Consider the following 12,103-nt stretch of genomic DNA (forward strand, 5'->3'; position numbering starts at 1 on the left):
TGTTATAAAACCATGCATGGTGAAAAGATTCATTCAAAGTACAACATGAACAAACGGGTCTTAATGAAACAATGAAAAGTTAGTTAATAGGGTTTCAGATTCTATATTACAACTTTTCTTAAGAAGTTTCTACTTATTGAGCCTTGGTAGAGTATTAAAGAACATCATCCATAATTACCTAAACCCTCCTCTGCTTCCAACTACATATCACTAAAACTGGATTTTATTCATATACTTCAACCAAAATAACATCTCGAAAGACTGAATGCGGCAGACATAAGAATCCAGTTCTCTTCTAATAAAATAGGAATTAAAGTGATTTGTGAAAAATTAAACAATGACCCTTATTACTAATTTTTCTACTCCAACATCCAGTTCCCAACTTAAATGTCTTCCTTTTCACATCTATTCAAAGTCTACCTCAATTTTACTTTCAATATTGTTCTCTATTCTCTGCAGCCTTATTTCATTTATAAAATCATACTTTGGTTTTCAGTACTTAAAATGTTTCAATTTTTGTTTTCCCACCTATCTTGGGTGCTCTCAAAAACCATATTTTGTTTTGTTTGTACTCTCCTATGATTTACAGCACAACTGCTATACCTGAAATGTTTATTATTGATAAGTGCCAAGATATTCCCACTCGACTATAATACTAGTTACATGCTTCTTTGTTTTCTCCTAAGTCAAGTGAACATAATGGTCTGAAAAACGCAGTGAACTCTTCCAAGTACAAGACTGGATTGGCTTTGGAGAGCACAGTCAACCTTTAGGGTTTCCATTTTTCCACTAACAAGAGTAAAGCATGTTTCAGTTTAAAGGCAGTATGATTTTGTAGGAAAGTGAAGGTAACAAGAGAAGCCTTTTCTTAAGCTTTCACTTCTCTTTTTTTTAATAGTTTATGCTGTAGCAAAACATACTACATAGGTTGCAGACACCATAATGGCATGTAATAAGTGAAATTAAACAAATCTTAATTTTCAGACTAAAGATTTTTCAGTTTACTTTTTGTTGTTTTTGTCATGGAAAGTGCAAAAATACTTTGGGACAGGAAGCAACAATGGGACCAAATGAAGACAATGAATGTGACTGGGGAAGGTTACAAAGAAACAAATTGAACTCCCCTCCCACCCCCCAAAAACAAGGTTTTTAAAATAGGGTAGAGAAGTAAAAACTAGGTTCTCCGGGCCATTAGGGTCCATATTTTGCTCACTAGATAAGCAGGAATAGGACGGCTAAGAAAAAGGCACCTGAGATCAGAGATAGGTGGTATCATATATGTCCTGATACTGGCAGTAAAGAGGGCTACAGCTTGCCCTACGCCTATCAACAGACCAGATCTATTGGTTTCTACACCTATCAATAAACCTATAGGTTTCTATAGCTATCAACAGATCAGAAAGAATGTGAAACTTGGAAGTCAGAACCAACAACTCACGTCATCAAAGAATCGCACAATGGGTAGAGGAGGTTGGACATTCAACCTCAAGGATAGGGACTGGGGGTGGGGGTGGCGGGAGCGGGAAACAAGCATAAAAGTCCCCTTCCAAGTCAACAACATTGAGGCTGAGCTTGTAAAGATCAGACGATGTTGCCCCATCACCATCTGCTCCCCTCTTAGACGGAACCAGAAGCCACTACACCCTTCTCAACCCTGAGGGACTCCTCTGTCCCCAAACTGCGCTCCAAGGCCCAAGTTAGGGATGAAAGCAAGAGTTCCGGGAAAGGAAACCTGCAATATTACATGTCATCAGGAAAAAGACAACGAAAGCAGCCAGAAACCCGCGCCTCCTCCCCGCCAGCCGCAACACCGCCCCCGTTCCCGGCGAGGAGGAGCTCCCCATAGTCCAAGCTAAAAGCGGGCGGGGCGGGGCGAGGAGGGTCTCTCGGGCCGGAGACACGAGCTGCAGGGCCGGCCCCTTCCTGTCTCCCACCAGTCTCAACACTGGAAAAACTCCAAGCGCCTCCCCTACCAGTAGTAAGAGGCCAAATATGCACCAGCCGATCACCAGCTCCGCCGAGGCCGCGCCAGGAGCCACCGCCGCCATCTTCGCTTCCGGCCTGGAAGGCCTCGAGCTAAGGGGGTGGGGAAAGGGGAGGGGGAAAGGGGAGAGAGTGCGAAGGACGCGGCGCCAGCGCACCCTAAAGGTTAAAGGGACGACGCGGGTGGAGCTAATGGTTGCCAAGGAGACCCAGCCCACGAGCGTCCTCTAGCGTTGGGCTGGGCGGGGGCGGAGCGGCAGAGACCGTTGGGGGCCGGCGCGCGCCGGGGCGTAGTGACGTCACCCGCTGCCGACCTCCCAGGTGATGCTGCGGTCTAAGTGAGGATGCTGTCTCAGCCTTGCCACGGCTTTGAAATGCTGTGTGATTCGCCTAAGTGGATGGACTTGAAAAGCCAGGGAACGCTACGATTGTTGAACTGCGTGTATCTGCAGATGCAAGCCAACTTTAGGGGTTTCCTCTAATTCCGGGAAAGGAAATTTGTCTCTAGTGCCCTAGGCAGAGTGGGTGGTGTGAGTAGTAGAACTCACCAGGTTGCAGGAATGGCTGGCTATAAAGAAAAAGTTTACCAGCTTCCCAAATGACTTTCTAATTTGCTGACCTTGGCGCCCAGCCTGAAAAACTGACTAAACACTGCATTATCACATGATGTTATCTGTTTAGATCTATACACGTCTGTTAATTTCCATGATGACCTTACACCCCAAAGGTATTTGAGTTTGTAAGCATATAATGAAATTGCAGATTCTCGTAATGGTCATAAGTGAACAAACATAATACTGCCATAGGTCCATGGTGAAGTGGAGGGCAATAGTTCCTGGGTGGCTCCTCTAGACTCTGGGTACAGATTTAACCACTGAACTGAACAAATATTTGTAATGTAATCAAAACACAACTTTATGAGTGACCCCCACCATCCATTTACAATTTACTATATAGTGATAAGTTATCCCCTAACTAGGACCTATTTCAGGCTGGATCCTGAAGTGGGGAAAGGGTGAAGTCTCCCTGCCAGGACAAGATGAGGGAAGAAAAAAATAAAAACAGTATTAACATGGATTGGTACTATTATAAGCTGGCTTCATTCTCTTTGGACCTGCAAATGTTTAAACCTGATTCTTCTGTGGAATAGTCACTTCTCTGGAGATCTCTCTCCTATAGTTGCCTTATACTGATTAGAGACATCTCTATTCCAGGTAGTCATTCAGAATTCCTTCACCATACTGTGGTTCTCTTCCTGCTAAGTTCTCCTAATCTTCTTCTAAAAGCCAACTTGGCTTGGAAAAGAGGTCTAACACAACCTACGCCAGTTTTCTTCTGTTGCCCCACACAACCCAAATCCTCTCTGTAGGAAGTGATCATACATACCTTGCACCAACAACCTCGGAAGTACTGGTCAATCTCAATGTAGCTGCATTCTCTTAGTTCTACTATCAAAGCAATCAGCCCTTCTTTGATATCCCAGAGGAAGTCAGCCTGCCCTTCACAGTCTACTGTAGTCTAAGGCCTGAGTTGGACACCAGCCCTCTGTATCTCTCAATTACAAAAACCATATTTCAAAATCTTCAAGGAGCTCCCTTGAGGCCTCCTTTACTAGGGTAGGTGTTAGATGGTAGTATCACACCCCAACCTTCCTCCCAATATACACACCACTCCTTGGTGGGTAGAGTTGGGGATCCACAGACTAGCAATAATTCTCCTGAAAGAAATTTCTTCAATTTCTTTTCTCCTACTCCAATCCATTTATTTGGCTGAAGGGTCCAAGAGTTATACAACAAATTCCTCTTACATCTATTTTAAATTCTGCATATAAAGGGGAATTCATAGTTAGGGGGGAGACAAAGCATAATATTCCCTACCACTTTAAATTTTATTATGAAATTAGATCTTTTACCAAGACTGAACTGAACCTTCCTAAATAGTGGGAGTTTGAATCAGGAAAATTGAGGGAGAGGGAAAAGAGAATGTAAGACACCTGGGCAAATGGAGATGTGCATATCAATCACTCATCCATTCTTCTACCTGGTCAGGAAGTACTACTATTTGTTCAACATATAATAGACCAGCAAAGACTGAATACATTCTCTTTAATGATGTCCTTAAATCTAAGAAGCCTCTGATTACAAAGTTCTTTAAAAATAATAATCTTTATTGATTGTTTATGATTATGAAAGGAACACATGATTTATAAAATTTCTAAGTATGAGTAATTTAGAAACTGAGAAGGTCCTAATAAGTTGACAATCCTCCTCACCCCTAGATACCTTAAGAGCCTCAAGGATTTTTGTGTTCACATTCTAATGTGTTCCATGAGGATGGGGAAAACCAACATCCCATTCCAGTTCCCCTGGTGCTATAGACTGAATATGTATGTTCCCTCAACCACCACCAAATTAATATATTAAATCCTAAAGCCAAAGTGATGGTATTTGGAGGTAGGGCCTTTGGGAAGTGCTTGGGTCATGAGGGTAGGGCCCTCATGAATGATTAGTGCTTTTATAGAAATGACCTCAAAGATCTCCCTAGTCCCTTCTCCTATGTGAAGTTACAGTCAGAAGACAGTGAGCTATGAACCAAGAAGCAGGACCAAACCAGACACCAAATCTGTCAGTGCCTTGATCTTAGCTTCCTAGACTCCAGAACTTTTAGAAATAAACTTTTGTTGATTATAAGCCACCAGTTTATGTTATTTTTGTTATAGCAGCCCAAACAGATTAAGACACCTGGAGTTACTGTAGAATGCTCTAGCCCTACCTACCACCCAGCAACGCATGGGGAAGTACCAGGATATCTGTGGACTCTGTTCCATTTTAAGTTCAAAGAAATGGCCCTGTGTAGACCATCACTCCCAACATGTTTAATAAGAAGCATTACAGAAAACCTTTCAAAACATAGACCCCTTTGACTATATTAAGAGGCCTAGGAGCCTTTGAAGGACTTGAATGTTTGTAGGGGCACAACTGTTCTCCCTAATAGGCCTCCCTAAAGCTGATAGGAGGAGCATACACAAGAGAATCACCCATGTAGTTGTAGGGTGTGACCTGAACTTTGGGAGAGGCTTCACATCTGGTTTCAGGTACTGAAGGTAGCTGACTCACAGAGGTGCCTGGTGCTGAGCTGGCATAAAGACCTGTGCAGAGGAATATCTTGGTGCAAAAGGATACAGATTAGCTCCTCCCTATCCTCTCTCTTCTACCCTAAACTAACCCATTAAACTCATCCTGAAGACTTTGGTGGCCTGCCCCTGAGAATCACTCTATCCATGTGCTTGTTCCTATGGAGGGCTATGGAGAGATGTGACAACCTCTACTGGAAGAAGCCTTCTTGAGAATTCTCTTGGCCTAGACCAGTAACATTTGGACAGCAGGAAGTTGGGGTAGCAGCCCTAAGTGGGAAACAGACCAGGCAGTGATGGCCTACAGAAAAGTCACCTTGACAACAAAACCAAACACAGAATAACAAAACTATAATTAACATAAATGCCAAAATTCTCAACAAAGAGTTCATGAATCAAGGACAATCACTCCTCTCACCCCTAACCCCCGTGGCACTCAAGAGGTTGCCCTTCATGAACTCAGAGATTGGGGCCAGGTTTGGGAAATGGGAGATATGAGAACGATTTCTCATTTCTGGCCTAATTAGGCCTAAAACTGGAGAGTAGAAGAGTGGATGAGTCAGCAACATGTAAGGGTCAGGGCATAGTGGAAGGGTCAGCAGTCTAAAAGAGCCCTATAGAAATAACTTCAGAACTTAGTCCCAGAAAACAGTTAAACTAACCACATGTCAAGCTGGTTGATATGGCTTATACCCTGAAATTACATTTGGACCATAGCAAAGTATACTTACACATCCAAATTAACTGTGTTTATTATAACACTGGATATTAACAAGTTTTAAAAATATAGCTGATTTTTATCCACCATTTTTTCTTATTTTTTACCTTGTTGCAATTTTAAAATATTGGACTGTCCATCAAAATAAGACACTTGAAAAGCCTGAAAATTTCTCTTTCTGTCATTTTGTCTGTGCTTCTATTACTAACCCGTAATCCTCCTTTTGATTGACAAATTCTTTCTTTAGCTATTTTAATACCTTCAGTCAGGTTACAGTTAAGCCTTGCTAGCCTCACATCCTAGTGACTTTGCACATGTCTGTCCTGATCCATAATGTGTTGATTTAGAATTTAGCTCTCTGTTGTGCTCCATATACTACCTACACTTAATCTTCTGTCAAAAGGATTAACACTGATCCAGGGTGAAAACTACTATGGGCCTGAGGAAGTTTGAGCAGGGCTTTTCCTCCCAATACTACATTATCTGTTTTTCCCCTTCTAATCTTTCCACTGTCATACAACTGAATTGTTCTGCACAAGCCTAAGAATCTTCTTTTCTTTGTAAAAAGACTTAGAGTGTATTTATAAAGTAATTGGCACATATGGTTGAGAAGCCTAATTGGTTCTGCTAGGACATTTGCTCATTTGTATATAACCCAGTAGGGAGTCAGAGGTTTTTGCACAAGAGCCAATCCATGCAAAATTAAATGTTTGTGGTCTATTTTCAATTAAAATAAGAATCGCTCTTTGGGGCCCCAAAGTGTAAGGTATATTCAAAAATGTAGTTCATCTATGTCATTGTATAGAAAACTGTGTTTTGGATTTGTGGACACAGAAGCTACTTTCCAATTTCTCATCCTAAAATTAGATTGTACATAGTATCATAATGTGAATTGTGAAATTCAGATTTCCATATTTCTGCAAATTATAAACTCCTAATGGATACTGTTTGTATACTTCTACTAATGGAACAAGCGTTTCCACATGAACTGGTGATACATGTTAATTTTTTTCTTAGGATTTTTCTTCTAGCTATGAAAGAAATGATTTATTCATAGTCTAGACATGTTAAAATATCATGTAAGACCTCCAAGTGTTTTTCATTGTGTCAATTCCTAAACCTGGTGTTTATGTACTTTAAAGTATAAAAAATAAATTTGATTATACAACTCAAACATAAAGTAATACCAAAGTTAGTTTATGATAGAAGTTGAAATTAAAATTAAAACTGATTTCAAATTTATAATGTTTAAAAATGATTCATAGCACACTCAATAATTTTAACAAAGCATGCATTTTTTTGTTTCTTTGTAGCATATGTTGCTCTTTTTTTCTAACGACAGGGTTCCTCTCCTAAATCTAATACTTATTCCTTTTTACAGTGGTTTAACCTCATTCATGGGCAGTTTTTCAGCTTATATTTGAAATCAAAGTAGAGCTTTTAATGTTCAGTTCTCACATATTAATGAGTTTTTGGTCATAAAATTTTGTAAAACCAATTGGTCTTATTAGATTTTATAGGGATAAAGTAGCTCAGGTTTACATAGCAATAGTTGTAGCACAATATGAAAGAATCTAAAATCAATCTTTAAGTTTTTAAACAATCGATAGACTAAAGATGTTTATCCTTTTGCTTTCATCTGTTGCCAAATATATACTGTGAATTTTTGTATTTTTTTAATGATGTAAAGTAGGGAATTTCAAACATGATATTTAAAGGGTGGCAAAAGGTTTATCAAGCAAACTAGGAGAAAAGTGAGCAAATATTACATCAAGGGAATAGCATGCCTAAAGGCCTGCTACCAAGCAGGCATTAGATACCAAGTCCAGTACTGATTAAATAAATAATCAGTGTGACAGTGGGAGAAACTAGCCAATTAAGATGCTAGGTCACTAATGCATATGTATTCTCCACTAAAAAACTTAGATTTCATCTTGACGTGTTCTAAGTAAGGGAGAGATATGCTAAGAGTTGCATTTTACGAAGGTTAGAAATGAGGAAAACTTAAAGCAGGGATTTATCTCAGGTAAGATACTGTTGCTACAGTTGTTGTAGCCACCAGCCCCCGATAGACACATGGACTACCAGAAATCAGTGAGTTATAGGAAACACACTCTTTATTCAGCCAACTGAGTCTGCCAGGGGTACGCAAACCCCAAATTAAGCAGCCCCGAAATGTAGAGGTATAGGGTTTTTAAGCCTTAAACCCTATTCTTCATTCTGTCTGAACATAAAAGTCTATTTTTCTTCTATTTACTAACTGTCAACCCACAGGTTGGTTGTGCAAGTGGGGGTATAGAAGCAGAAAGCTTATTGTTAGAATGTTATGTTCCTATGGGTGATAGCCAAGCAGTAATTTCCCAGCCAGCACACAGTTAAGGCAAGGAATTATAAAAGCTAAACTGAGGCTGTCAACATGAAAGAAGAAGATAAATTTATGAAATAGTAATCAAGATTCATTTTCAAGACTTGATGCCTATATATGGTAGGGAGAGATAGGCAAGTCTGAAATTCACAAAGGAAGCATTCAAAGAGCAGAGCAGTCTTGGAAGTGAGGAATGACAGAGAAATTGCATTTCATAGATTCTAAGATGCACTTATTTTCCTTACGTTTTAATGTCTCTGAAGATAGTATGCATCTTATAATTGATGAGATCTTACCACTATAATTGGTACTTTTTCCCTAGTAGTTTATGAAAAGGTGGTATACCTTAAAATCGACAACACTTTAGATTAAAGGGAATAGGTAGTGGGTTTGATTTGGTGTCTTGAATTTGAGTGCCTGAGGGACATGGATTACTCTAGTTCACAGAACATATAGTTAGGAAACTTAATGAAACTCCGTTAAGAGGCTTGCCATAATGATAGGGCTTTTAGAGTCATCTGTACTCAAGTGAACGTTGAAGCAATGAAAATGGGTGAAATTTCTATGAAAGCAGGTAACGTGAGAATAATAGTCAGCTGAACAGACAACCCTAAAGAACACCAGACTTTAAAGGGAAAGAAGTGATCAGGAAAAAAGAAAAAGAAAAGAAAATATTATAGAAGCAGAGGGAACAGATAATTTTAAAAAGTGAGTGATTATCCGTGTCAAATGTAGTGAGAAGACCAGTAAATACCCACTTCACTATGGCAATATAGATGTCACTAAGGACTTCTAGAATGATTTCAGAGAGTAGTAAGGAAGAAGACAGCTGAATTGGATTAAGGAATGAGGGAGAATTAGGACAGCAGAAGTCATGAATATGAACAGTTCTTTAAGGAAGCTTGATTTAGGAAGGAAGGAACAATAGAAAAAAAAGAAAAAGTGAAGAGAATAAGATCAAAGGTGGTTTTGTTCAAAGTGATTTTAACTTATTTTTAAGATAAATCGTAAAGTCATGGACCACAGTTAGCACATCAATCTAAGTTTGGTTGTTAGATGATCCTATTGACAACTTGAACTCTGAAGAAATAAGGTCATTGGGTGAGAGGGAGGAAATGAGTCAGTCAGCCAGGATTCTGGGAGAAATCAGAAAATGCACCCAAAAGGGATGATTCAAGACAGTTTAACGACTGGACCATTTACAAAGGTGTGAACAAGATCAATGGAAGCCAGTCCTGGGGTTGGCAATAACAAGAAGCCATACCACTCTTAAAAGGACAAGGAAAAGAAGTTGCAGGAACTTGGAAAGACCTGTAAGCTTAGAAAAGAGCTGCCTAGCAGCCATTGTCAAACCACAGTCCTCATAGAGAGAGCCATGGGAACAAATACTCTGACTTCTCTCTCTTTCCACTTGTTTATCTCCTGCAGTGCCTCCTTTTGCATGAATTTATCAAGAAGCCAAAGACCAAAGCATAATAATCAGCCTCTTGGGGCACAAAGCAGGGTAGAGAAGGGTAGAATATGATCTGGAGGAGCAAATGAAGAAACTCAGTAGAAGAGGAAAGGTTTGTCCAAATGGGAATAAGATCCAGGACAATGATAGCCCTCCTGAAGATGAAGAGGAAATTTTCCAAAAATTCTATGATGTAGTCTAGCAGTAGTGACAAAAAAATACTATTTCAATTTTTGCCCTGTTAATGAGAAATATATTTCTAAATAAGAAAAGGCAAATAAGAAAAGGCTCAATAACCTTTTCTTAATTAAATTCCATTGTTCATTTTGTATTATATGTGATGAAAACAACCACTAATATCTATTGTTTTAAAGATGATTCTAATTCTCTGCAGAATAAATTACTCACATAATCTTTCATCTTTGTATTAAAATACAGCTTTCCATTGAGAAGATGCTTCTCATTTCAAAAATCTGAATAAATTGATGCTTTAAAAAATAACTCTCAGATTCAGCTCTGAAAAAAATGAATAATTTTAAACCTTTCTATATGTCTTACAGACCAAGTGACTTCTGTATGGTTGATTACGTATCATTCCATTTTTTAGTATCAATTATAGGTAGTATTTAGATAATAGACAACTTAAGGATTCTATCGAATGAAAAGTCAATGGTATTCCTACAAAATGAGACCTTAGAGAAAAAGTACCTAGATCAAAAAGATATCAAATTTTGATTTTAAAAATTATTCTCATCAATCTACAAACATGTGTCCACACATGTCCTTTCTGGACTGATAGTTTATTGTCATTCAGAGAAGCCCTCTAGCATTAAAGTGGAAGATAGCTTTGGTAATTAAAAGAAAATCCTCAAAAAATTTTTCTTGTTTAACTTTTAACAAATTCAAAAAATATACAACTTTTTTTTTTTTTGCTAAATCATTATACTAATTAATATCTGACCAATTCTGAAATATACTTAATTTTGAAGGGAATATGGAGGTTTGTAGAAGATAGGGAATTGTCCCATTTCTGATATTTACAACTCATTTTTTCTCAGGTCAGATTTGTTTTCTTATAAACAAATACAAATTCAAGTTTTCACAACTTCTTAAAAATCCATTCAGTCTTCACTTTCACTCATCTACCTAAATCAACTGTCTGTTTAATTATTGTATAATCTGTATGATTCTTGGCCTACTCATAATCCAGTCTCATGGACTCAACATTCAAAGAATTACCAGTTGGGTGTAAAAATATAATTAGAAGCAAGTGAAATCTTTACCTAGTCTCTAGAAAAAAAAAAAAAATCACCAAAGGATAATTAGGGCAATTAAACTTCTTTAAAGTCCTTTTTAGACCTTATTCTTATATTCTTTTACATATCTGCAAAAGCAGTTTTACAATGATGCTAATGAAGCTTAAACTTCAATGACCTGCTTGCACAGTAATTTTCCATGGTCCCTGAAAGAGGCCCTAGCAAAGTATTCACACAGTCATAGGTTTTTTGTAAAGTTTTATAAAGTGATGTATTTTCACTTTGATCTTTTGGCAGCAATGTCTTTTCTATTTAGACTATCTCGCCATCATATGAGTGTGTCAGAGAGGAAACAATTCTCTACCTCTCAGTATTCTCTTGGCTGGCTTACCAAAACTGTCAGGGAAGAAGAATTGTCATCTACCCTTCAAATTTTTCTGGCTAAACTAATAGACAAATTAACATGAGAAATATTAGCAATACAAAAACAAGTTAAAGTTTAATTAGTTAAAAGATTACATCTCTCTTGTATACATGAGAAAGATCCATATCACTGAGTAACTCACCATAATGGCAGAAGCCATTGCCTTAAATACTAGCTTTAGCTACTGACAAAAAAAAAAAAGATGTTGGGGATGGAGAGTCAGTTATGGGAGGTTAACAGGAAAAACACGGTAAACAAGGGTAAGATTGTTATGCAGATTTAAGATGGGGCCTTCTCCATCAATAGTGAAGTCAGGCCTGGTACAGTGAGGGAAAACACCCTTACAAATGGAGATTACCTTGACAAATATAAGGATAACTTACTTGGTTGGTTTTCTGAGCTTCTCTCATGCCTGTTATTTCTTAAAGTTAACCAGCTTAAAATAATATACCCAAGAGGCATATTTTGGGGTGGCAAGCTCTGTTCCCTTTTTTTTTTTTCCTGTTCCCTTTCAAGTGTCTTTTCAGTAGCCACAGACATTCTAAGGATCCAGCTCTAGATAAATAGGGTTAGGGTTCCACTTAGTTTGAGATTAATGGAATATATTTATGTGACTTATACTTATCTCATGTATAGTTAAGTTATTGCTAGGTATCTAGATATAGGAATGGCTTTCAGGAATACTTTTATTGCCCATTATTCCTATTATAATATAAGAAGAAATATCTTTTGTTTTTGTCCCTGATTCTTGGCACAAAGCTTCTAAAATGC

The 12,103-nt window shown here is 38.2% G+C and overlaps 1 protein-coding gene across 1 annotated transcript in view; it reads right to left on the bottom strand.

Annotated features, from left to right (window-relative positions):
- LMBRD1 (LMBR1 domain containing 1) overlaps nt 1-2,214 on the bottom strand; it is a 77,450-nt gene extending 75,236 nt beyond the window's left edge. The window contains exon 1 of the mRNA XM_016157602.2: nt 1,974-2,214. Within this exon, the coding sequence (XP_016013088.1) occupies nt 1,974-2,048 (75 nt within the window). The 5' untranslated portion in view covers nt 2,049-2,214. The remainder of the gene's footprint in view (nt 1-1,973) is intronic.
- Between the last annotated feature and the right edge of the window lie 9,889 nt (nt 2,215-12,103).

The sequence above is a fragment of the Rousettus aegyptiacus genome, unplaced genomic scaffold, assembly GCF_014176215.1.
Source record: "Rousettus aegyptiacus isolate mRouAeg1 unplaced genomic scaffold, mRouAeg1.p scaffold_m13_p_1, whole genome shotgun sequence".
NCBI lineage: Eukaryota > Metazoa > Chordata > Mammalia > Chiroptera > Pteropodidae > Rousettus > Rousettus aegyptiacus.